We start from the raw sequence: 27,733 nt of genomic DNA on the forward strand, positions 1-27,733 counted from the left end.
AGTATGTATAGTTGAGGGACATTATTTTTGAAAGCTTAATGAGGCCATTGGAAAACATGACATTTCCCTAAAAGCTGAAAAAAATTGTCTTTCTTCATAGTGGGTATCTGGAATTTGTGTAGTCTTTGACACAAAGTACTTCTTGTTATATCATAGCAATGTCATAACAATGAGAGAGGTTTTTATAATTGATAACATAGATGCTCAGAAAAATTGTGATATACTCCATTTCAAAAAGCTCAGAAATGACAGAATTCAGTCTCATGGACCAGCCTTTCTAGTCCTCAGATATAAATCTGTTGAACTATATACATGAACCATTGTTGTTTTTTTGCACTAGTCCTTTTGGTATTCATTGCACTACTGCAGGAAATAGAATTTACTCAGTCTTCCCGAGTAATAACCAAATGACTTAGAGTTTTTAGATATCCAAGATGACTAATGAAATTAATCAAAATACCCAAACAGACCAAGGATCTTGTAAAATGAAATGGAGTGTTTGTTCCTTTTACCTAAGCAGATACTTTATTTATAATATTAGGTGTGTGGTTTTGTTATCTCCAAACAATTGGGTCACAGTTGAGTAAGACTTAGATTTTTATTTCCACATGAAAGAACAAAAATCAAGTCTCTCATTTGGAGGAGAAACATTACCTCCATGCTTTCAGTCTTGTCTCTTACAAAAATTAATGTATATTTTTATGTATCAGTTAACTTTTTTTAAATAAAAAGGGAAGTAGAACATGGACAAATAGTTTCAAGTTGTATACTGCTGTTGTGAGCTCTTTATATATTGGGGAAGCTGCCAGAATTCTGCTTTATGAAGAACTGTTGCCAAAAAATAATCATCGTTTGCAAAAAAATGTGTGTAGTGGCAAAGTTATTAAAAATCAGTAAGGGTAAGCTGGGTGCTGGTGGCTCATCCCTATAATCCTAGCTACTCAGGAGGCTAAGGTCCAAGGATCATGGTTCAAAGCCAATCTGGGCAGGAAAGTCTGTGAGACTCTTACCTCCAGTGAACCACCAAAAAGCCAGAAGGGGAGCTGTAGCTCAAGTGGTATAGAGCTAGTTTTGGCCAAAAAAAAAAAAAAAAAGCTCAGGGACTGCATCTAGGCCCTGAATGCATGACCTGGGACCAGCACCAAAAAAAAAAATAATAAAGCTACAAAGGCACATAAAAGTCCATCGCAAATAAAACTGGGTAAACATTGCCAAAATTCGTTGTATAAAGCATGACAAATACTACCTGTTATCTCTAATTTGCCAGTTCTCGGTCATGAGGATTATTACTTTTATGAGTGATATCTGATCAAAGATAAAAACTTGGGGGGCTGGGAAGGTGGCTCAGTGGTAGAGTGCTTGCCTTGCATGCCTGAGGCCCTGGGTTCGAAATTCCCCAGTACCACATAAGCAAAAAGAAAAAAGCCGGAAGTGGCGCTGTGGCTCAAGTGGTAGAGGGCTAGCCTTGAGCTGAAGAGCTGAGGGACAGCACCCAGGCCCAGAGTTCAGGCCCCACGACTGGACACCCCCCCCCAAAAAAAAAACAAAAACTTGGGGAAACTGGGCACCCGTGGCTCATGTCTGTAATCCTAGCTATTCTGCTGAGATCTGAGGATCATGGTTCAAAGCCAGCCTGGGTAGGAAAGAAGTCTAAGATTCTTATCTCCAATTACCCACCAGAAAACCAGAAGTGGCACTGTGGCTCAAGTGGTAGGGCACTTGGCTTGAGCTGAAGAGCTCAGGGACAGTGCCCAGGCCCAGAGTTCAAGCCTCACAACTGACAAAAAACAAAACAAAAAAGAAACTTGGGGAAAAGTTGCTTATTTTTATGAACCAAAAAGAAAAAGAGATAATGTTGAAATTGAGGAATGAATGAATGAATGATTCATTCATGTATGCCCTTTAATTTTCTGCCACATTCCATGTACTTGCTAGTCATCAAACTTAGTTACAAAGATAAATAACATATGCCTCAAGAGGTGCATTGTTAGTGGAGAAAGCAGATGATTGGGGCTCAAAGATGATGGCACAGCCTGTCTTGTCTCGTACAGGTTTCTCAAAGACATCTGGGCTCATTTTGCAGTTTAAATAAGCTGGGAGCTTGTCTAAAAGAGGAAAGGCCATTTGGTCTGGGTATAAAAGGAGGAAGTCAGGAAGGAAGGGAACTTACCATTTGCCTACCGTGTGGCCAGTGTTTTGCTAGATACTTTGAAAGCTCCAAAAACCTGGTGGGAAATCACATATGGTAAGAAGACCCAGAAAGGACACAAGATAGGACACAAATTTTTTTTACACATAATTTTTGCACAATATGACACAAGAGGGATTGTATTGAGTCATACTCATATCAGAAAGAAGAGCTCAATATTATCTGTATTTTATATTGTTTAGAGTAAGGAGCTTAAATAATAAAAAATGAAAATTCTGCTCCATACCTGACTCTTGGAATAGTATTTCCCTGAACACAAGTGCATCCAAAAGAGCCTTTTTTTTAAAAAAAGAAAATATTTTTGGTAAAGATTTTTGCTACGCCTGAGCATGAGAAAGATGTGGCATGGTTTCTTTGACTAATCCCTACTGCTTAAATTCAGATGATTTAGAATGGGAATTGCTTTTCTATCAGAAGGCTTAATTTTAAGGCTTTGGAACTTTTTGCCACATTGGATATCAGTGCATTCTCCTACTGGATCCTGTTAGATTCCCATTTCCCTTGTATCTCCCCTAGTTTCAAAACTTGTGGCATCAAGGAAGTAGCATTGTGGTTCTCTCTTTTTCATCACATTGATTTATTACCTGTAAATTTTTTTGTGTGTGAGTTACCTATTTATATCTTTGTTTTTCTATTGACATTTTTCTGAACTGAGTGTATGAAACATCTGGCTTATAATTATGCATATCCTTTTTTTCTTCAGACTATGCTAGTGGCCTTTTAATTTAGCTGTAGTAATGTAATATGTAATTGGAAATTTTTAAGTAAATTATTTTCCTGCATGAATAGAAAATTTGCATGTACTTATCCCCCCCCCCCAAAGTTTAAAAGAGTATATGTGTCTTTTAGTATTTAAGTTTTCAATTTTTGCCTTGAAGGTTTTATGTCAGATAGAATTCTCTTTGATATTGTTTTGTAGGATGAATAAACATTTTTTTTCCAAATGAACCAGTTATATAAACACCATTTTAAAATTAATCCATTTTGAGGTAGAAATCAGGAAGATCATGGTTTGAGGACAGCTCAGTCAGAACTTTGGAACTACCTGGGCATGGTGGCTCATATAGCTGTCATTCTAGCTATGCAGGAAGTATAAATAAGCGGCTTACAGTCCAGAACAACTTGGGCATAAATTCAAGACCATATATGAAAAGCAAAAAAGAGATAAGGGCATGGCTCAAGTGGTATAGGGCCAACTTCAAACCCCAGTATCCAAAATTTCTAAAGGAAAGAAAAATTAATCTGTTCTTTCCCTACTGCCTTGAAGTGAGACCTATTATGCAGTCAAATCTTTCCCTGACTTTGGGTCTCTCTCTCTGTAGATTTTATTTTTGATTTTTTTGATTTATTTATAAAGACAAGATCTTACTATATATCCCAGAGTAACCTAGAACTCACAATACTTTTGCCTCAGCCTCCTAAGCACTAGAATTAAAGTCATGCATCACTTTCTTTTGTTAAATGATGCTATAGTTTTATTTGTGTAGTGTTTCTCTCCTGCTTATTTAAGCTTTATTTTTTCCCTTAGTTTTTTTTGGTAATTGATACATGCATTTCTGCCAAATTATTCTACCTATATTTACTAACATTTGTCTTAAATTTCTGAATTACTTTGGGAAGCAGAAACTTCTTGCTTAGTATTGTGTTTCTTTATTCAATATGTGACTCTGTTTACTCAAAATTTTAGGCAAGTTTTGGGACTATTTTTATTAGGTTTGTTGTGATCACTGTTGAGTTTATGCCCCATTGGTGGAGCCCCATTTCTGATCAAACGTGTCCCTCCTGCCAGGTTCTGACCACATCCGTGAGAAAGATGGGCTGTGGGCTGTCCTTGCCTGGCTGTCCATTCTAGCCACCCGCAAGCAGAGTGTGGAGGACATTCTCAAAGATCATTGGCAGAAGTTTGGCCGGAACTTCTTCACCAGGTGAGACAGGCCACCTGTCTGGGGTTTGAGGTGGGGGGGGGGGCATGGGCAGAGAAATGTTTTATACATACAATGTCTTTTTTTCTTGTTTGAAGCAATAAGGAAGCTTTAATTGATCCAGCTTCTACCAGTTGGGAGCTTTTAAAATGATTTGTTCACGGTCAAGATGAAGTATTTTTTTTATCACCTATAAAGAAAGAAGCTTAAAGTATTTTGTCAACATAATCAAATGCTTTCATAGAAGCATTTAAAAATGTACCTGTTGGATGAGCATAAAGAATAACATTGGATTCTGAATGAGAAAAATGGATTTGAATTTCATTTCTTCCCTTTATTTAAATTAGGAAGACACTTAACCTCTTTTTATACTTAGTTTTCTCATTTGTAGAAATGGGGATTAGTCTACCTACTGAAAGAATCAAAGGAAATATGAGTTGGAAAGTGTTTTCTAAACCATCAAACACTAAAGAATAGAATTTTTCTTTAATTATGGAAGTAATTATGCTTAGGGCAAATAAGAATAGGTTCTCAAAGACTGTAGACTTGTCAATATTTCATTGATTCAACAAATATCTACCATATATATGCTTTCTGCCAGGTTCCAGGGATTCGGCAGTGAATAAAACAGAACCTTTCATCTTTTCCGTGCATACTTCTATTTTGAAGACATATGCATCTGAGCCTGTAGGTCACACATAGCACATTTAAGTATGCTCAGTGTTCATGAGACTCAAGAACACAAAGAAAAATTTCTTTACCAGTACAGGTTTTCACCAGTTCCAATGTGCCTGTCCTCTAATAAGTGTAAAATCCCCTCCCCAAGATCTCAGTATAAATTATAAAGAGAAAATATATAAATTATAAAGAGAAAATGTTAAAAAAAATTTAAAAAGAAGTATAGTAAGAAATGGATGGATGTAATTTCTCTGGACTTCAGTCACCTTTTTATAAAAATAAAATTAAATGGGTGAGTTGGACTAGGTCATTATTTAAAAATGTATTTCAGATTCAATATCCTTGATCTTCAGAGAGTCAAGAAAGAATGCAGAAATAGGCAACTTGGGCTCCTTAAGAGGAGTATCATCATAATCAAGGATACTGGTTAAGAAGCATAAGTCACTGAAGTTAAGACACTTCCTTGTTGAAAGCTTAGATAAAAGCTACTACTATGTAGCAGTCCTGTCCAGGAGCCAGAAAGCCTGGTGGTTCACAGCAGCAGTTATGAATATGCTAGAGTCTAGATTCTACAAAATCAAGACCAGATCTGTTTTTGCGTCCCCTTGTATCCTCTGAGTCATAGAAGTCACTGTGTAAATATGTTCTGAATAGATAAGTGAATAACTCAATGCATGAACAGCAGTCAGAGTGAAATCAGGTAAGAAGCAGTTGTTCAGAGAGTTACTTTTTTGGGAAGAAGTGGTAGTAACTGGGGTTTGAACTTGAGGCCTGTGCTTGCCAGACAAGTTTGCTATCACTTGAGCCATAGTTGAGGTATGCCCCAACTCTTTCTGCTCTTGTTGTTTTTCAGATAGAATGTCATTTTTTGCCTAGGCTAGCCTCAACTACAATCCTTCAGTTTATGCTTCCCATGAACCCGGGGTGAGAGGAGCATGCCACTGTACCTATCTTTTTATTTGTTTAAATAGAGTTTTACACACTTTTTTTGCACAGGCTAGTCTTAAATTGTGATCCTCCCAAGTAGGTAGGATTACAGGCATGAGCCACTGCATTTAGGTAAGAGAGTCATTCTTAAAGTAGTTAAAAATTTCCATTCAGGGGCTGCGAAGGTGGCTCAGTGCCTTGCATGCATGAGGCCCTGCGTTCGATTCCTCAGCACCACATAAGCAGAAAAAGCTGGAAGTGGTGCTGAGGCTCAAGTAGTAGAGCACTAGCCTTGAGCTGAAGAGCTCAGGGACAGTGCCCAGGCCCAGAGTTTAGGCCCCACAACCGACAAACAGGCCCAGAGTTTAGGCCCCACAACCGACAAGCAGGCCCAGAGTTCAGGCCCCACAACCGACAAAAAACAAAAACAAAAACAAAACCCCTTCCATTTAGAAACTATTTTACCATATTTTCATTAATGATAAACTAATTGGGTTGTTTGCTAATGATAACTGCTAACCATAATTACAAATCAAGTACTCAGAATTTCCACTTTTTGAATCACAATACTAGTAGGCACGTTATATTAATTATGTCGCATCTGCCTCTAAACAGTTATTGACAAGGTAATTGATGTTCCAGAAGATCAGAAAACTGCTAAACGTTACAGTTAGCAGCCAGCAGAGGCTGGAGTCATAGCTTGGTCTACCTGACAGTAAGGCCCAAGTTCTTACCATTCCACCCCCCTGTGCCTAGGATTCATAAAACAGTTCCCTTGGACAACCAAAGGGGTCATAGACATAAAGCATAAGCACCTGGTTGTAATTTCTTGCTCTTTATCATATTCACTGTGGGGAAGAGGCTGACTTCAAGATTAAGAGGTCTGTCTTATTCTTGACTCATAGACTACTGGAATAAGTTGACCTTAACCCCCTAGTATTCTCATGTCCCAAAGGTGTCATCTTATATATATTTGTATAGTATTTGTTTTACTATTGCAAACAAATACAGACTCTGTTCATTTGAGCTTCTGAAAAAATTATTCTCTTAAGAGAGAGTGCGACAACTGGATCAAGAAAACCTGTAAGAGGGGCTGGGAAGGTGGCTCAGTGGTAGAGCGCTTGCCTTGCATGCATGAGGCTCTGGGTTCGATTCCTCAGCACCACATAAGCAGAAAAAAGCCAGAAGTGGCACTGTGGCTCAAGTGGTAGAGTGGTAGCCTTGAGCTGAAGAGCTGAGGGACAGCGCCCAGGCCCAGAGTTCAGCCCCCCCCCACCAGCAAAAAGAAAAGAAAAAGAAAACCTGTAAGAGTCTTTAACCTGATAGGAACAAAGTTAAGGTCAAGTTTTAAAGGAAAAATAGGAAAAAGGAAAAATTTCATTTTTGTCTTGGCCCCTTGGCATCCTCAAGGAGCATCTTCTATCAGGGTGAAGTCAGAGCATTTTGGACCTGAATCCATCCCTCTGAAGCAGTATGGGCGGATTTTCAAGTATAAAAAGTTAGCTGGTGGCTCCTTGTTCTGATCAGTGAAACCCTGGCTTTGCTAGGAGGCTCCTGTGGAGCCTGGCACTCTCCTTAGCCAGACTCAGCAACCTGAGGCAGGTCACAGACTGGGAAAAGTCCCAGCCTTCATCCCAAAATGGTGGGAAGAGATGGGCTTGAGCGCTGAGCTTGTTGGTGTGGAGTTCTCTGGAGATAATAAGAGCTTTGATTTTTTTTCTTCCTCAGTAGGTGAGGGTACAATGTTAGTTGGTATCTCTCCAGAGCCTTTAAAGCATCTTTGAGCTTTACTCCATACAGAAGCCAAGATAAGAGTTTTCTGCTTATTCAGAAGACCCTGCCTTTTCTATGAAATCATCCATTGATTCTGGCCTGCTCCATCCCAATGGCTAACAGGCTGTTTCTGCCAGTTGAAGTTAGAGAGCTCTAGAGGTGGGCAAGGAAAATGATGAAGACAGGGCTATGTACCTCAGTGTGCTCTGAAGTCAGCCTAGAGTTTCAACAATGTGACTCCTTCCAGGTATGATTACGAGGAGGTCGAAGCGGAGGGCGCAAACAAGATGATGAAGGACCTGGAGGCCCTGATGTTGGACCGCTCCTTTGTGGGGAAGCAGTTCTCTGCAAATGACAAAGTCTACACTGTGGAGAAAGCGGATAACTTTGAATACAATGACCCAGTGGATGGAAGCGTTTCAAAACATCAGGTAGGACCAGATTGGAGAATGGTGAGGAGAACCCTGGGATTGTATCTCTGAAACTTCAAAAGAAACTTGAACATGCCCCTGGCCAGGGTATCCTAGGCTGGCCTATTTTTTTCTCTGGGGTAATCATTCTCACCTGATTTCCCAGAAAGACTCTCATGCACTCCTATGGACAATGGATTTTGCCCTGGTTTTGTGCAATCACCTGTGCTCTGGAATTTGGAATCAACATGCAGAGGGACTTTTGCATTCTCTGGAACCATGCATAGATTTCAAGTGTATGTGTGGAAAGGAGGCTAGAATCTAGGAAAGGTAAACTGTAGCCTTCCATCTCAACTCCTCTCTTTCTCTGACCAAAGATTATAGATGAAGGACTGTGAAAGTAGTATTGTCTACATGTTTCTTTCATAGGATCAAAATTCTTACTAAACATTCCTGGACTTAGAAGTATTAATGGTTTGATGTCTGTGACTCAGCCAACAAGGCAGCACATAACGGGATACCACAGTGAGCAACTGGACGATCCTGGGTGGTGACAGAATTGTTAAGGTTTCTGTCATTGTGTGCCAGGTACTAAGGGCTGGAAAAAGTAGAAGCAGGGATTATCTTCGTAACTATGGGCTGCTCTATGTAAGGAATAGGCTGCAGCATTGTTTTGTAGAATTTGAAAACCTGAGCATTTACGAGGAACACCAGCTAGGATAGAAAATATTCCAAAGAAGGCAGAGCTTCTGCAAAGTAATCAAAATAGAGTTTAAAATTTAGAATTTCGATGTTGTGGGGGAAGGAGACTAACCTAGTGTGTCCCTCTCTCTGGAAAACAAAAAACAGTGAGTGAGAACTGAGCACATTTTTATGACAATCAACTGGAGAATGTATTCAGTATTCCATTTGTCTTTTCTGAGGATGGTTAATAAATGGCAGGATTGAAACTAGATGAGGATTGGTGCCAGCAACAGCCTCTCCTTGCACGAACACAGTTCACCCTCTTATGCACTAATAGACTGACTGTCTAAGGACAGTGGCCTGGCCTCGTCTTCCTCCCTGTGGAATATCTACTCCAGAGTCCCCAACTTTTCCTTGAAATGAGTCTCAGGTACTTCCAGAGAGGGAAAAGAGGACGATGGCAAGAAGGATGGGCTCATCAGCCCTGCCCCTCATGGGACCCCACTTGGAATTATCACACACACGCAGGACATTGGCCAGCGGGTCCTGTCTGATAGGTTGGGCACAGCTGTCACCTGCAACACGTGGCCTCCCGTGCTCGCCCTTTCCTTCATCTGTCTGGAAACTCTTCTGCTCTGGTTTCAGCCAGACTGAGAATCAAATTTCTGTACCCAGCAGTTCTACTTACTTGTTTAGTAAGCTTCACATTGGAATGGGGAGTCCATAAATCAGAGGGGAGGGGAGAGGAGCCCTCCTGTTCTCCAGCCTCACCCAGATCATATCTCCCGCCTGACCTTGGAAATGCATCTCCCGCATTAGCTAAGTCCCATGGTCTGGATGCAGTGAGAGGCGGGCAGAAGGCAGACCCCTGAGGCGCAGTTGCTGCCATTTATCAAGTAGCTAATCCTCTGATGGGTTGAGTATGGATGAGATTAGGTCTCTAAATGGACCTCTTCTAGTTTGCCAGTCCTCAATCTCCCTTCCTGCCTGTTGTGGAGGAAAAACAAAACAAAACAAAAAACCTCTGCTTACCTTTTGTAGGGCTTGCGGCTCATTTTTGCAGATGGATCTCGAATCATCTTCCGTCTGAGCGGTACTGGGAGTGCAGGAGCCACCATTCGACTATACATCGATAGCTACGAAAAGGACGCTGCCAAGATCAACCAGGACCCCCAGGTAATACCCAGTCCCTGCGCCCTGACTACTTCAGTGCTTGCACTGAGTTGTGCGCACTTTCCTCTATGTCTCATTCATTAGGTCAACAGCAACAACAATAATAAGAAACAAAGATCTGAGCATTTGCCCAACTATTACTTTAAACCTATAGCACAGATGTATTCATTTAATTCTCAAATGATGTGAAGTATTATACTCTCAACTAACAGATTAGGAAACTGAGACATAGAAAGGTTAAGCAATGCTGAATAGGTTTGTATGCCTAGAAAGTAGGAAACACTGGATAGTGTGTGTGTGCGCGCACGTGCACCACTACTGGGGCTTGAACTCAGGTCCTATGTGCTGCTGTCCCTTAGCTCTTTCGCTAAAAGTTGCTAGTTCTCTACCATTTGAACCACAGGTCTGTTTCTGTCTTTTACTTGGAGATAAGAGTCTCATGGACTTTCCAGCATTGAACTTTGATCCTTAGATCTCAGCCTCCTGAGTAGCTAGTATTACTGATGCGCACCACTAATCTTCATATCAGCCCCTCTCTGGTGTTCTGGCCTGTCACTCGTCACTTTGCTTGGTGGATCACCTGCTCCACAAGGAGAGGCAGTTTTATGAGTATTCAAAGAAAAGTCTGCCAACTTGTAGCCTGATGAGTTGAGTTCCCAATCCTACTCACAGAGTCTCCAGGGGTAGGTCAGAGTGGGAAGGTACCCGGGGTGAGACCGTGAACTTGGAGGATAGTCACTAAAGTGGAAGAATTAGGAGGAGTGGGGCACAGGGGCATTTCCCCAAGTGAGTTCCTCCTTCTTGCCACATGCCCTGCAGCCAGAGCTTCATAGCTACAGAACATTTATGCATGCTACATTCCCTCCTCTTGGCCTTTCACAACACATACTGTACTGTAAAGGCGCCAAGAGGACTTGTACTGAGATGCCCTGTTAAATGGCACCTGCATACAAACGGTCAACATGTATGCAAAAAGTTGACCAACATCACTAATCACTAGAGAAATGCAAATCAGAACCACAATGAGATATAACCACACCTGTCAGGATGCTTATTGTCTAAGATAAATGTTAACTGTTGGTAGAGAAATGGAGAAAATAGAACATAATTGCACACTGTTGTAGAAATATAAATTGGTGCAGCCGTTTTGATATCAATATAGAAGTTTCAAAAAAAATTGAAGAATGGGGTCAGTGGCTCATGCCTGCTATCCTAGCTGCTGAGAAGGGTGAGATCTGAGGATCACAGTTTGAAGCCAGTCTGGGCAGGAAGGTCTTTGCAACTTACCAAAAAGTCATAAGTAGAGCTATGGCTCAAGTGGTAGAGCCCTAGCCTTGAGCACAAAAGTTCAAGGACAGCCCCTAGTCTCTTAAGTTCAAGCTCCAGGAGTAGGACAAAAAAAAAAAAAAGAGAGAGAGAGAACAGAACTACCATGTGATTCAGCATTCCCTCTTCTAATGTATATCCAAAGGAACTCAAGTCATTACTCTCAAAAACATCTGCAATCTATGTTCATTGTAGCATTATTCACAACAGCCAAGTAGTGCTAACCTAAAGTGTACATCAGCAGATGAAAGGGATAGAGATGGGTCACAATCACATCACCAAAAATGATTCCATCTTAGAAAGATGAAGAAGTCCTTCCATTTGTGGCAACCTGGGTGAACCTGGAGAACATTATCCTTAGTGAAATAGGCCAGGCTCTGATCAATTCTGCATGATCTCATGCATATATGCAATCTATAAACAAAGAAATAGTTAGTAGAAAGGTAGTTAGCAGGAGCTGGAGGCTGCAGGGATAGGGAGATTGTGGTTAAAGGTACAGGATTTCAGATACATAGGCTCCCAGTAGCTGAGATCTGAGATTTACTAGATGCCTATAATCATTCATGTGCATTGTATGCCTAGACTTAACAGAGTTAGAAGAATCTTGTGACATCTGGAGTAGACTCTGGAATCAGGGGCTGTTAGGTTTGAAGCTAAGCATATATTTAAAACGGTAGAAAAAGTTCTTTGTTTTGTGTTTCCCTCAGGTCATGTTGGCCCCCCTCATTTCCATTGCTCTGAAGGTCTCTCAGCTCCAGGAGAGGACGGGACGCACCGCGCCCACCGTCATTACCTAAGAAAACCGTCCCTGGGGTATGTCCCTCCACTTACAGCAGAGCCACGCCATCTGATTGAGGAGTATGGACAGACACAAAAATGCATTCGCCCAGGCTTTTTTAGGATTTGATTTGTCCACTTCCTAGTTGTTGACAAACGGTGCATTCATAAGACACTGCCAATGGGATACCCTTGGGAGCTGTGAGGGTGAGGAAAAGAGGACCTGTGGGCTCTTTTAATGTCCACTCCTCCTCATGCCCTTCTGCACTGCCGCTGTGTGGGTGTTTGTCTCCTTAGCATCAGGCCCTGTTTACACCGTAGCGGAAGCTGAGGCTGAGTGCCAGCCCTCCAGGCCATCTTTCGTCCCTAGGATGCACCCATGAAATGACAGCAAATGTTCCTCTCCCTCCCCCAGTTTACTGTTTACATGTAAGTCAACAAAGTGCAAATTCTGGTGCCTTCTCTCCAATCGGCTTTCTTCTGAGTGAGACGTACTTGTCTGTGGATTTCTGCAATATAGTTCCATTTGCACATATCTTTGGGGATATTAAAGCAGAATAAGCTACTATTGTTTGTTGTCTTTTTTTTGTAGCTATAAAGTGTTCTTTTGACTTTAGAAAGAAAATACTTTGGGTTTTTTTTGCAGATGGGAGTAGATTATATTTTGTTTTGCTATCTTAGCTAGAAAGCAAAATGGTCTCTGGTCTAGGTTGAAAATCCTTAGACTCAGAAACCATAATTTTCTGGGCTGGGAAGGTGGCTCAGTGGTAGAGCGCTTGCCTTGCATGCCTGAGGCCCTGGGTTCGATTCCTCAGCACCACATAAGCAAAAAGAAAAAAGCCGGAAGTGGTGCTGTGGCTCAAGTGGTAGACCGCTAGCCTTGAGCTGAAGAGCTGAGGGACAGCGCCCAGGCCCCACAACCGAACCCCCCCCCAAAAAAAAACCCCATAATTTTCAATGTTAATAATGTCATCCTAGCTCTGGATCCTCCCAAGGTAGACAAAGAAGTTAACTTGGATCCAGGGAAAGGAGTTCAAATTGACCGAGTGAAGCAATGCCTTGCAGTGTTGAGATGCTATGTACCTATTAAAGGATCAGAGGCACAACTCTCACAATCTGAGAGCAGGATTGCTGGCATCTGGCTGGAAATCAACCACTGGCATTCCAGCCATCTTGGAAAGAACATTTCTGTTTAACCCACACATGACTGAGGAGATACAAACACAAACCTGAGAGCCAGCAGATCTGAGTGTGAACTCCATCTGCAACCTTGAGTGATTCTGTGGGTGTCATTCCCCACATCTTTAAAATGGGGGAGGAAAAGAATCCTAACATTTTGGGTGCTTGAGGAGCATTAGGTGAGTAGACCTATGAAAGTCAGTGAGCACAGTATTTGGTTCATAGAAGGTTGTCAGGTAAACAGAAACTGCGATCACATTTATGTTACTTTGTCTAGATTTTGAAATATTACAGTACAAGAGCTATAATACTGATAGTTACAATACATTTTATGGCTTGCAAGTCACTTTGCCACATTGGCTCTTCCAGAAAGGCAACCCAGCCCTGCAGCCCTCTGCCATGCAGTGTGGACTCTGTGGTTAGGTGGCAACATTTTTACCTGGGATGAGATTTTCAGCATTGCCAGTAAACAAGGGAGTCCAGCCCAATACACAAGAGTTGAGCGTTCATGACTAATGATGATGGTTGTGTTGGTAATGGTGGTGGGGCTATTGAGGATAATACAGTGATGGTAGTGGTGATGCTAGTGGTGCTAATGATGGTGGTAGTAGTGGTGGTAGTGTGATGCTGAAGGTTGGTGCGGGTGATGATTATAATGAATGATTGTGATGATGGTAATGATAATGACTGATGGTAATAAAGAAGAATACTTATTCAACATTAACTCTAAATGCTTTTTACATACCCTTTTTTAAAATTATTATTAATTAGGTTTAATTAAGTTGTGGGGCCTAAAATCTGGGCCTGGGCACTGTCCCTCAGCTCTTCAGCTCAAGGCTAGTGCTCTACCAGTTGAGTCACAGTACCACTTCCAGCTTTTTCTGCTTATGTGGTACTGAGGAATCAAACCCAGGGCCTCAAGCGAGGAAAGCACTCTACCACCGAGCCACCTTCCCAGCCCTAGTTTTTTTTTTTTTTTTTCTTTATCGGTCATGCAACCCAAACTCAAAATCTCAGGGCTCTGTTCCTAAGCTTCTTTGCTCAAGGCTAGCACTCTAGCACTCTACCACAGGGCCACTTCCAGTTTTGGGGTGGTTAATTGGAGATGACAGTTTCATGGACTTTCCTGCCAGGGCTGGCTTTGAACTATGATCCTCAGATCTCAGCCTCCTGAGTATCTAGTATTACAAGCATGAGCCACCAGTGCCTTGCTCCACATAGTCTTTAAATGCTCCCAATGACTTCATGAGGCAGGTACTCTGAATATCCCCATATTATAGGTGAGTTCCAATTATTCACAAAGTCACACTATTGAGAAATGGTGGATACTCCAGACAGTGTCACTCTAGCCCTGTGCATAACTCGCCACTGCTCTACCTGTTCTGTGGACTGGCTACTTGTAAGGAAAAAAAATAAAAGTTGTACAATATCCCTGTATTTTATTCATTAAGGGGAGGATTCTGTGTGCCTTGAGTGCTAGAAACAGCTAAGCACTATTGTCCCCTAGAAATCTCAAAATCTGGATAAATCAGTCTCCTAAGATATAGATACTAAGCCACATTAAATGTGAGAGGTATGGGAAGGAAGGGTGTGTGTCACAGTTACTGCCTTCACCTGCCCATGAGAGTAACTCGGGTGGGGCTGGGGGGTCAAGTCCAGCACCAGTAGAAGATAAATGTAGGATAAATGTCATGAGGCAAGTAGGCAATAAAATACTTGCTATTAAAATGAGTATTTCCCAGGCACTTATTTTGTTGTAGATGCTGGGAGAGATGCAAGACATTATTTTTCCTATTTTATAATCAAATCATCCGAAACGCAATAGAAGCTTAAGTAACGTATACCAGATCCTCAGGGATTGTGTGGTGGGACTGGAATTCTGTTTACCTTTCATGGCTCTTTTCTGCCTCTCCATCCAGTCTTGTGGCCCCTGGAATGGCTTTGAAAATTGTCTCCTCATCCCTGATTATAATTCAACTACTTTTTCCTGACCCCATTTGTCTACAGCTTGGGAGCTGAAAGCTTAGTGGATGAATGGGAAGGTGGCTAGATCCTAGGGAGGAGGTGTGGGTGTGGAGAAGGGCTGGTCTTTCTCTTTCTGTGGCTGTTAGAGAGACACCAACACCTGAGTCCTGTGGAGTGTAGGTCAGACAAGGCTGGCCTACAGCAGCAACAGGCCTCCGGCTCCCGGGGCTGGTGTGTTTGGTGAGTCACACGTGTCTTTGGGGTAAGGCTTATAATAAGAAAACTGGATTGGAAATTTGAAATTGAAATGTTAACTTGCCCCTTGCTTTGACGTTTGACGTTCAATTCCTACTGAAGAAGTCCAGGATGTTTCCCATGGCCCAGGTAAGGCCTGGCTTCCCAGGCCCGCCTCATCGAGAAGGAAAGCTCAGCCCAAGTTCTCCGCAGCGCTGAGGATGCCGTCCCCTTGGCCTTTCTAGGCCATGCTCTGCAACCTGGGTCTCTTCCTGGGCCCCAGAATTCATCCATGCTGCTTTCTGTTACATGTCTTGACTCTTAGAAGCCAGGCTTTCTGTAAAAGAATCCTCTGGAAGCCAGTCTTCAGACATACCCCACCCCCCTCCAGAGGCCCCAGTGAAGGGGTGGGATGTGTGAGTTAGATAGCATGTGGGGGGTCTTCACTGCATTCCCTGCAAGCCGCCCCCTGCGTGGCCTGTGCTCCTGTGCCCAGTGATGCATTCCCCCAGCACCTGCCAAGTGCTCGAATGCTGAAGCCCAAAGACTCCCCACCTGCTGCTTACCCCATCAGCCCTGCTCATGGTTGACTTTGTGCCTTACTGGGAGAATCTTGGGGGCAGCCTTGTGGGAATGCTTGTAGTTTCTTATAAATACCATGCCTCCTCGCATTTTTCTGCCTGAGCTGCTTCCCCCTCTACCTCATCCTCCACCATACCTTGAAGATTTCCTGTTCATTCCCCAGGTCTCAACCTAAACAAACATCCTTTCCTCTGAGCTTCTGTGTCTATCTAGTTGAGCTTTTTCTAGTGCCCTGGACTACTTGCTTGCTTGCTTACATTATTTTGGAGATAGTCTCATGGATTTGTCTGCCCACGCTTGCTTTGAATTATGATCTTTGGTCTCTGCCTCCTGCGTATCTACTATTACAAGCCACACTGGTGCTTGTCTAGAAGGATTATCTTTATTTTACAGGTGATACCTAATACAATCAGCCTTCACAGGTAGTATACCAGCTCAGTAAGAACTCTTCTATCAGGAGCTTTAGAGGCTGAAGGTGGGAAAGTCTCAGAGGACAGGGATACTAGCCACAGTCAGGAGATAAGCATCATAATCATTTTAAATAGACTTAATTTGCTAGGTGCCAAGACGCACACTTGTAGTCACTGAATACTTAGGAAGCTGAGGAAGGATTGCTTGTGCCCAGGAATTCAAGGCTAACCTGGGCAACATAGCAAGTCCCTAACTCAAATCGACAACAAAACCATGTTAAATATCAAAAGACATGCGGTTAACTGTTGCTACAACAATTAGTTAGGGGATTAGTTGCAGAAAAGTGATTAATTGGAGATAATTTTCTATTTCTATTGAAGACAGAAAGAGGTGGTTTTTCTTCCAGGAGTAGAATCAATGGAGCCAGGCCTAAGCCCTGAAGTGCCCATTGAACAAATTTGCATAAAGGGACCTGGGGTCCTGGGCTGTGTGTTTCAGAGCACAAAGCAGGTACATGGAGTCTTATTGGTTCCCATCACCAGAAGGAGATGCACACATTCCCACAAGTTGCCATGTTATCATGTAAGTGCAGGGTCAGCATTGCCTAGTGAGTCTGCCTGCCATCTGTCTGACAGTCTGTCTGTCTGCCTTTGGGAACTTCTGAGAGTTTGGCTTTGGTTTTCACCCAGTGTGGAGAGCTCCACCTAGATTCATTAAGTCAGATCTGAGGATATGGGCTAATAACTTCCCAGAAAGCACATCTGTGAGTCACAGCCTGCTGTTCTTCAAGCTGCCAGAAAGCTCTTCTGAGGAGCAGTCTGCACTGCTGGCTTTTCACAAGCTTTGGTGCAGAAAAGCTCTCTGTCTTTATTGTTCTCTAGCTTCATTCTACACCATGACAGGAGGGCTATTCCTATCCTAGGGAATGTGATGTACAGTTTGAGAATTTATGTGGCCCATGCAGAGTCCTGCCCCCATGACCCACCATCTCCACTTGCTATTGGGGGCGTGGGAATTTTTCCTGGCTGATTCTGATCTGACTATAACTAAGCACCCCAAATCTAGTAATATTGAAGATGGGCCTGATTTCCTTACTCTCTGTTGGCCAAGAGGTCAGACAGGACACAGTGGGGACAGATTATCTCTGCCCTACAATGTCTGGAGCTTCATCTGGGAAACAAATGGTGGGGAATGTCTAAATGGTTGAGGGCTGGAATTTGTGAGCGTGGCATCACTCACATGCCTCTGATGGCTCCAAGTCTGGGTGCAGCTGGGACTGCTAACATGGTGCTGGCCTCAGGAGGGAGCAAGAGAGCAAGTAGAAGCTGGACTTGCCTTTCTGTCTAGCTTTGGGACTCCTGCAGTATCACTTCAGCTGTATCCATCTGATTCCCATCAACCTCCTGAAGCCAGCCCATGTTCAAGGGGAAGAGCATTGCATTCTATCTCTTGTTGGGGAAGTGGCAAGGACATATTGCAGAAAAATATGTGTTTTTGAAGGGAACTATGGTAGCCATCTTTGGAAAATATCTATCACATTCTCAAATTAGTATTCTCTCCACAAATTAGTATTCTCTGGGTCATGTGTAGATGAGAATGAATGTAACTTTGAAGTAAGTTTTACCAAGAGAATCTTTTTTGTTTTTTCTTGGTATTAGTCCTGGGGTTTGAACTTAGGGCTTGGGCGCTGACCCTGAGGAAAGAAAGACAGAAGGAAGGAAGGAAGGAAAGAAGAAAGGAAGGAAAAGAAATGCCAGTAAAAGATTTTGCCACCTGGCATGGTGGTACAGGTCTGCAATCATAGCTATTGGGAGGTGGAGGTAAGAGATCAAAGGAGACCAACATGGGCAAAGTGTGAGACCCTATCTGAAAAAACAAACTAAAAGCAAAAAGACTGGGGACATGACCCGCTTAACAAGTGTTAAGACTCAGTTCAGTCTTCAGTACTTAAGATATTTGCATATAAAGGGAATAATCCTACTTCTTTTACAAATATGTGGAAGTGTGAAAGCCTATTAAAAATGGACCAGATAATCTTCAAACTGATGAAGAATCTGTGATCAATATGGAGAAAATTAGTGGCTATTGTTAAGTGAAATAAATCACAATTGAGTCTCAGAAGTGGTATAAAATAACTTCACTGACTTTAAAAACAGATGTAAATTACAGCTTGATTTCACTATTTTGTTCCATGGCTTCAGCTCTTTTTTGAATCTAGGATCTTCCTGCCTTCCATGTTGCAGCCTTGACTTTTAAGAGTTCCCACATCTAACATCAGCATCCCTGAAGCTCATGTGGCACTTTTGAAAACACTTGAACATGCATTCTTCATTTGAACTTCACAGCTGTGTGATGAAATAGATTTGCAGTAGGCATGACATTGAACGACGAGTATTTGCTAGATTCCCACTTTAGTACCCAGTACCATCCCATTAACAATAATTAATAATAATGACTTCTATGTAGTTGGGGCCATCGTTACTTTATACTGTTTAATCCTTATTACAATCCTAAAGGTTACTTTGTGTCTGGCTTACTTCACTTAATATAATTTTTTCCAAGTTTTTCCATTTCCTAACAAATGAGGCAATGTCATTCTTTCTGATGGAGGCATAGAATTCCATTGTGTATATATACCACATTTTCTTGATCCATTCATCTACTGAAGGGCATCTGAGTTGGTTCCATATCTTAGCTATGGTAAATAATGCTGCAATAAACATAGTTGTGCTGGTAGCTTTAGTGTGGTCTTGTTTGTAAACATTTGGGTAAATGCCCAAAAGTGGGATTGCTGGGTCATAGGGGAGGTCTATGTGAAGTCTTTTGAGGAACCTCCATACTTCTTTCCAAAGTGGTTGAACAAGTTTACATTCCCACCAACAATGAAGTAAGGTTCCCTTCTGTCCACATCCTCTCCAGCATCTTGATTTTTGCCATTCTAACACAGGTCCCATGGTTTCCCTTATTTGCAATATCTAGTATATGTATGAGTCAAGCAGAAAAAGTCAGATAATGTGATGTTAGGAAAATGAATCCTTAGATAGGTATTTTAATGTTTTTTTTCTTTCATGCATGTGTTTCTAACGCATTTATAAGTTTATTTCTTTGTTGCTTTGTATGTCCCTCCCCCACAGTATAACCCCCGCTTTCAATATATTTGATGTCAGTATAACTTATGGAGGAGATGGGGAAAAACAAGTCATTTAAGGATTCAGGTGGACCTGTTGCAACAATGAGAAGTACAAATTGTCATGTCAAAAAGGAGCTTTACAATGTCGGTGCTGGGGGAGTGGGGGGAGGAAGGATTGGGTGGGGGGGGAGGCTGGGAAGGGAGGTGAAGGGTAAACAAAGGAGGAGGCTGCAATGCTTGGTAAGAAATGTATGCATTATCTTGCCCATGTAATTGTAACCCCTCTGTACAGTATGTTCACAAATAAAATTTTAAAAAAATTAAATTAAAAAAAATCCTAAAGGTTAGTAGTGTTAGTTTATGGTACAGGTGAGGCAACACAATCTGTAAGACAAAGTAATGCTTAGAAATGAGGGCACTAGGGCTGGGAAGGTGGCTCAGTGGTAGAGCGCTTGCCTTGCATGCATGACACCCTGGGTTCGATTCCTCAGCATCACATAAGCAGAAAAAAGAAAAAAGCTGGAAGTGGCGCTGTGGCTCAAGTGGTAGAGTGCTAGCCTTAAGCTGAAGAGCTGAGGGACAGCGCCCAGGCCCAGAGTTCAGGCCCCACGACCGGACCCAAAACACACACACACAAAAAAAACAAAAAAGAAAAAAGAAATGAGGGCACTAGCCTGCACCCAGGCTAGTGAGACTCTAAAGTCAAGTTAAAAAAAATAAAAAACTAGAGTCAAGGTTTCAGGTACTTCCTGTGGGATATAAAGTTTTATTCAGGTCTTATTTTTAGGGTGAGATATTCACTTAATGCTCATGTTTTTGATTCCAATATATATATATATATATATCACACACACACACACACACACACACACACACACACACACACACACACATATAACTAGTACTTGGGGGAGATATCAAGATCAGTGTAAAACAGCAGCCCCGATTTAAGAGTCCCAAGTATCTTTTTTTGGGGGGGGAATGGGGGTCCGGTTGTGGGGCCTGAACTCTGGGCCTGGGCGCTGTCCCTCAGCTCTTCAGCTCAAGGCTAGCGCTTTACCACTTGAGCCACAGCGCCACTTCCAGCTTTTTTCTTTTTGCTTATGTGGTGCTGAGGAATCAAACCCAGGGCCTCGTACATGCAAGGCAAGCGCTCTACCACTGAGCCACCTTCCCAGCCCCCCCAGGTATCTTTATGAGAGAGCCCTTTGAAGCCTGTACCAGTGGCTCATACCTGTAATCCTAGCTACTCAGGGGGCTGAGATCTGAGGTTTGCAGTTCAAAGCCAGCCAGGGAAGGAAAGTCTGTGAGACTTATCTCCAATTAAACACGCAAAAAGCCAGAAGTAGAGCTGTGGTTCAAATGGTAGGTACTAGCTTGGAGCAAAAAAGCTCAAGTATAGAACCCAGGCCCTGTGTTCAAGCCCCAGGATCAGTGCGCACCCCCCACCCCCACCACACACAAATGGGGCTAATAGAAGAAAGGGGACACTTGGGTGTCACCCATTTGCCATGCTTCCTGAGCCAGTGTGTTCCTGGCTGCTCACCTGTAGAAGTTGGGCATCATAAGGACCAGGTTCATCCCGGGATACCAAAATTCATACTATATTCCATATTCAGCCAGCCAGATCTTTTCTGTCATAATTCCCAGAGAATTAAGGATTTCCCCTCAAATAATCTTTTTTGGGGGGGTGATGGTCATGATCTCTGACTATAATGACCAGAGATTTCCATTCTGGCACCTGGGGCAGACCCCAATTCACAGGGGACCCCATCTCAGAAAATTCCCTTTGACTATCACTTCCACCTCACAAGGAATGAATGTCCTGACTTCCAAAGCCAGGGGTTAAAGGCCACCCCAGCCAGCCCTTCCCAGCCTTCCTTTCTAGCCTCACCACCAGTCACAACCAACCCTTCTGTCCTCCACCTGCACACTCCCCCACACCTAGCCCATTACTGTGCCACACTGACTTGACTTTGCACATGCTGTTCTATCTGTTGGAAAACTCTTCCCGTGGTAGAATAATGTCCTGGTGTCTGCTCTGCCCAGGTCCTCTCTAAGGGAAACTGGCTTCTGTGGGGAGGCCCTGGCCCCGGTGGCATTGTACCACAGCCAATTATATCATTTCCTGGTCACAGCTAACTGAAATAAAAGCAGGATTGACAGTTCAACTTTGTGGGCTGGCCAACAGCCAAGTACCTATGACCAATGGTTTGATTCAAAGAACATCCAACTCTTAGGAATTTGAAGTAAGATAAAAGCAAAATGCTATATTTACCTGGTAGGGAATAGGATTGTCACTTTTGAATGATGTTAGCCCTTCATTCCTCCTTACAGTCTCTGCAGGAGAAAGAAGTGGTATCTTGCATTGTATCCTTAGGGTAAAGCTTAATGCCTGGCCCTGAATTGGGGCTCTAGAGTTATATAGCTCACCCACAGATGGAAAAAAGCAAGAAAAATGCACATTCCTTTCTTAGCTTAAGGCAATTTAAACCTAGCTTTGACCCCCTTTCACTGGACCTGACATTACTCCTGTAATATTCACAATAGAGGCAATGTAATTTTTATTCTCATTTGGTTGATGTATAAAATTTATTCTAGGGCATCCATTACTTAGATTTGCATTGTGAGAGCATTTCTACAATTCACCAGTACATCTCATCAATCCATTCTTCTAGTCTACAATGGTCCATTCTGTGAGAATGCGTTCTGTGGTCTAGTCTACTTTTTATCTCATCCTTGAACAACTGTGAGATTAAATGTGTCTCTGAACATTTAGTGGGCTAAGAAAGAGGAAATTCAGTTTTTCTTTCATACTTATTTACTCTAATTTTTTTAGATGAAAAACAGAGGTACAGGAAGTTCAGATAATTTGCAGAAAGTCACAGTGAGTATAGGAGATCACATCCCTGCTCTTTCCACTACCTCTCAGATTCCTCAGTCACTGTATTGAAGCACAAATGAGTGAGTGAATGAATGAACACATGAATATGATGCTTTTCAAATCTACAAGTCCTTTCCAACATTACTTAGTTCTTGATTTTTCACGTTTCCTTTGTACTTTTTCATCCATATTTACTTTATTCCTGTACTGTAGTAATCAGCTACAGTACTGGGCACTTGAGCCACTTGTTATCCTAGGAAATATGGAGAAAAAAATGATTAAAGATGGTGGGAAATGATATATTTTGAAATATTAATCCAAGTTGCCATTCGTTTGAGAAAGTTTTTATTTTTAATGCTTGAATTCTTTTTCCCTTTGTTCCAGATAGTTGGCTCTCGTGTGAGTTTGCTTTCCTTTGGAAGGTAGAACATGAATCATGGAGTGGGATAGTTCCCAGTTCTGTAGGTCATGTGATGTCCAATGTGACAAAACCTGAGCATTATGTTTGTAAAAGAATTTTTAATGAACTTTATTCTCACCCCACCCTGCTTGGTGCTTTGGGATGGTTTTGTGGTACAGCAGATTAAAATCACCCTGGCAAAGCCCACATGCTGGGTGAGTCATTTGTGTCAGTGCTCCATGAGATGACTCTCTGGTCTGTGTCTCCATTTTACTGAAGAGGAAACAGTGACACAGATATGCCATCTATCTTGTCCGAAGTCAGATGTCTCTAAGTGACAAGAAGGCAGATGGTAGAGCTCTTGGTAAGAAATTGCTGGTGGCTCACACCTGTAATTCTAGCTAGTCAGGAGGCTAAGATCAGAGGATCACAGGTCAAAGCTACCCCCACCCCCTGCCCCCCACCCAGGGAAGTCCCTGAGACTCTTCTCTCCAGATTAACCACTAAAAAGCCAGAAGTGGAGCTGTGGCTCAAGTAGTAGAGCATTATCCTTGAGGGGGAAAAAACAAGCTGAAGGACAGCACCCAAGCCCTGAGTTCAAGCCCCAGGACTGGCACAAATAAAAAGCGGAGATATAACCACAAACCATAAAAGCCATCCTCTTAAGGTGCACAGTTCATTGGTCTGTAGTATATTCATAGGTTGTGAAACCATCACCATTGTGTGATTCCAGACCATCCTCTTCACTCACACAATAGACCTGGGGCCCGCTAGCAGCCACTCCCCATGCCATCTTCCCTACAACTCCTGGCCCCCACAAATGTACTTCCTGGATTGATTGATAAGCCTGCTCTGTGCATTTCACGTCAGTGGAATTATAAAATATGTGCCCTTTTGTGCCTGGGATTCTTATTTCAGCCAAAGACCCAGACTATGAGCTCCTCTAGCATCTTAACCTTTGGCTTCATGGTGCCAACTTGACCAGGGTATCATGAAGCAAATGGATGTGGAGGTTAAGCTCCATGTCTGATGCTCCCTGTCCAGTGCTTACTGTGAGCCCGGCATGACGCTGTGTGCTTTGCACAGTGATCATGTGATACCTTCCTAAGCCTCATGCAATGACCACTAGGTACCCGTGTCCCAGAGGGCAAACACAGGAGGCCAACCATTTCTTTCCTGCAAGTACTTGAGAATGGGTGCTAGAGCCAGATTTGAAATTCTCTCTGTGGCCTTTGACCCTGTGCTTCTAAATTCTATGCAAGGCAAAGTCTTTTGGAGACGTTGAACCTTTCCATCCCCGGTGGAACTCTTAAAGTCACTGAACCCCTACAATCAGCAACAGCCTGCATGATGGCGGAGGCCAAAGACCAGCCATCAACAAAGCGTAATTGAACTCACAATGGGAACTCGCAGTGCCAGGCACTGGGGGAAGATCTGTGCTTGGAAAATGCATGGGAGCAGAGGGGCTTGTGGTTCAGGGCCTGCTACAGTTAGCCTTGTGTGGCTGCCTCCCGGCCCCCACAGGGCTGCCTGGGAAGGGTGCCGCACTTGCTTATGTTCCTGCCTGTTAAGGCCAGGAAGAAAGTCCTGTCCTAGCCATTGCTGCCAAGGCCGGGCCTTTGTCTCAGGAAAGCCTCCTCCCTGCTGTCCAGGAGGGCACAGCTGCCAGTCTGGCTACTTTGTAGTTTCTGGCTCACCCAGGGCTTTTCTCCTCTCACAAAGACCACTGTGTTGGATCTGTTTTTATAAGCCAGATAGGTATTTGCTTTCTACCTCAGAACTCTGTGCCAACCTGGCTGCCACAGGCTGAGGTGTGAGGAGGAATTTACATTCCCGGAGGTGGTCAGGGAAGCTACTCCACATGTGAGGGGCCCAGGAAAGACTCCCACAGTTACAGTCTTGCCACCCCTTCTCAACAGGTGGATGAGGAGACTATGGAGAGAGGAGGGGTGATGCCACGTCCAACATAGCATTAGGCTGGAATGAAGAGCCACCCAGAGCCAGCTCCTTCCTAATTCTCCTGTGCCCTCTGTCATGGGCCAGCATGCCTGGCCAGGGAAATGAAAGAGGCACACATCATGTAGGATCCCAAGGCCGTGCTGGGCTTCAGTGGTGAAGAAAGCTGTCACTGGGTGCAGCCTAATGGTGTCCTAACTGAAAGGGGACCCCAAATGAGGTTGAGGGAGAGGCAGAGGCCTAAATCAGAGAGTGACATAAATCCAAGGGCACAGTGCAGGCCTCAGGCAGGAGGAGGAGCTCTGAGCACACACACAGGTCAGAAAGGAGTCAAGAAGGCCGAGGTGGCTGGTGGCCAGGTCCTGGGTCATTAAAGGAGAATTGCTGGCTGAAGGCACAGGCATGGAGCTGTGGGCCTCTGCTCAGGGCGATGTTTCTTGGGGAATTCTGGCATCCGAGGTTGAGAGTCTCTCAGGGAAGCTGTGCTTAGTTTTCCAAGGACCTCCCGGGCATTTGACTAGTCCGGAACAGTTTTATCAGCTTGGGGATTTCAAGGCCATATATGTAGTAGTGCAGATTTTAACTCAGATCTATGGAAATGTTGGGTTAAGAGCCATGGAAACTTGTTTATAAAGTCTCCACCGCTTTTAGCTAGCCACAGTTTAAGCCAAGACACGCTCATCCTCTCCTTGGCCCTGGCTTAATTCTTCCTTATCCAGCTCCATTATTTCACAATTGCTGAAGTGCCCAGCCACATGCAGGCTTTGACTTCTCAGCTCTAACCACACCAAAGCTTTCACCTATCTAAACAAATACATTTTTTTTTAACTAAGAAAAAAAAAAAGAAAATTAGTTGGCATTCAGTTTTTGTCACTGGTAACAAAAAAGTCTTAGCCAATAGGGAGCTGAGTCCTTACTTACCATACCACTTTGCAGCCCTGTGTGGTTGGTCCTTGCTTATGGACACCCTCAACTCACACTACTTGTTCTTACTTTCAGTGATCCACAAACAGAAAACTTGTCTTGGTTGTTCACATGTTCTAGGCTCCATCTTGTCTGAGGGCCTTCACACATGCTGTTCTCCTCATTGCATTACTTAGATAGTTTCCACATCTCCTCCAGGTGTAGATCATGGCCCTAAGAAAGGCTTCCTAGACTGCCTGACTAGGCCTGCGACCTTCCACCCCCCACCTCCCACCCACTGTGCTTTCCTTGCTTTCCTCTCAAGGACACACCACAGCTGATGAACAATCCATTGCCTACAATAAGGTCATTACTTGTTGACAGCCCATCTTCTCTACTGGCCTGTCAGCTTTATGAAATTTGGGACCATTTATCTTGATCATCATGTATGGTATATAGTAACACAGTGCCTGGCACCAGAACAGGTATCTCATTCATACTTGTCAAACAGAACAAAAAATAGAATGGTTGAATGTTTGACTTGGAAATTTCTGATCTTCGTGGGCTTGTTGACAAATAAACACTGGTTGTCATGAATCACCATGTGACCATGGAACAATCCCTAGAGATACTGGTGGCTTCAACTCTTCAGCCAGGGAACCTGAGCTGGATTTTCTTTCTTGTCTTCCTAGGCCAAAAGTGGACCTTGCTCCCAGGAGATGGCAGTGTTGCATAGTATCTGACTTCTCAACGTTTCCAAACATTTTTCTGAGGCCCTGAGAGCCATGGAGCTGATCTTGTCCCCCGGAGCCACAGACCTCCGCCAAGTGCAGCTCTGAAGGAGCTGTGTATATTTAAAGCAGCTTGAGCCTTTGTTCTGGAGATGGCGGGCCCTACGTCCAACATAAACAACCCCCTGATAGATCTATCTAGTTTCCTCTTTGGTTCAGTAACTTAACCTTTGTAAGCCTGTCTCAAAGGTGCCTCCCCAGCCTTCCAGTTTTACTATCTCCTAGGGAGAAGAGTTACTTCCTGGGGCCATGGCAGATTCTCCCTCCTCATAATTCCTCTCAGAGACCCTGAGGCTCGTGTTGTAAGTGCAAGCTGGCACAACTGCCCCACACATAGACAGTTCTCTGCCGAAATCCCAGCTCTGTCACTTAGTGTGCGACCTGGGACGAAACCCTAACCTTGTCATCATAAAATAATAGTAATGCTTATTTCCCAGGCTGAATGATTCAACCACGAGTGTGGAGAATGTGCGACTTCATGCCTGGAGCATAGTAGATGCTCAGGAAACACCTCAGAAAACACCTTCTTCTCTCAACTTGGTATACTCGTTGAGAGAGAGAGAGAGAGAGAGAGAGAGAGAGAGAGAGAGAGAGAGAGAGAGAGAGAGAGAGAGAGAGAGGGTAAACATGAAGCCTCTTCTTAGCTGGGTTTTATGAACAAATGTCTGAAAACAATTTCCTTCGTTTCCAAGCACCTTCCCATCCCCAGCGTGACATGACGCCAGATTACAAAGCGCCTCTGGTTATGGGAACTCATCGCAGGCAGGTGGCCCCGGTCCACGTGAGGCTGCCCCCTGCTGCTCCCATGATGGGTGTCCAGGTGCTCCTGGGAATCTTGAGCTGCACCCAGAGGCTTTGGCTCCTTTTCAGTCTGTTTCTTTCTTCTGTGGCAGAGCATGTGGGCTGGAGTGCTGGAAGCGTTTTGGCCCTGGTGCTGGGGTTCTTATCTCCAAGCTGACTGAGCCCCATTTCTCCCATGTCAGAACCCATTAGAGACTCCTCTGCTGCAGCTTTTGAAGGAGTAATGGGTCTGTGGAGGCCAGGGATTGTGCCAAACCCAGCCAGATGGAGTAAGTAATGAAGGCCCCAAATTAATCTCGCTTGTCTCTTCTTTGCAACATGAAGGCTGAAGCGGAGCACTTGGCAGTCTCAAGACAAATTATACATGTCAGCTTCAAAGCCTGACTTCTTTTCCAAGCCAGAATACTTGCACTTTCTCTTTCTCTCCCCCCCATCTCCTTCTCCCTCTCTGAAAGAAGAAACTAGAGTAATAAATGGGCTGTATCTGAAATGTTATGACATTTTTGCATCATTGTAATAATAAGGACTTCCATTGTACATTTACTGTGTGCTAGCGACATCCCTAGTTCTCTCCATGTATCCCCGTTTTTGATTTCTCAACACAATCCTACAAGAGAG

General features: G+C 43.4%; 1 protein-coding gene across 1 annotated transcript in view; it reads left to right on the forward strand.

Moving 5' to 3' along the window:
* The window catches only part of LOC138815313 (phosphoglucomutase-1), a 58,357-nt gene extending 45,912 nt beyond the window's left edge, over nt 1-12,445 (forward strand). The window contains exons 8-11 of the mRNA XM_070004653.1: nt 3,999-4,134; nt 7,757-7,940; nt 9,645-9,779; nt 11,810-12,445. Of these exons, the coding sequence (XP_069860754.1) occupies nt 3,999-4,134; nt 7,757-7,940; nt 9,645-9,779; nt 11,810-11,899 (545 nt within the window). The 3' untranslated portion in view covers nt 11,900-12,445. The remainder of the gene's footprint in view (nt 1-3,998; nt 4,135-7,756; nt 7,941-9,644; nt 9,780-11,809) is intronic.
* Nucleotides 12,446-27,733: the final 15,288 nt, after the last annotated feature.

This window comes from Dipodomys merriami, unplaced genomic scaffold (genome assembly GCF_024711535.1).
Source record: "Dipodomys merriami isolate MVZ:Mamm:240054 unplaced genomic scaffold, mDipMer1.0.p SCAF_637, whole genome shotgun sequence".
NCBI classification, from domain to species: domain Eukaryota; kingdom Metazoa; phylum Chordata; class Mammalia; order Rodentia; family Heteromyidae; genus Dipodomys; species Dipodomys merriami.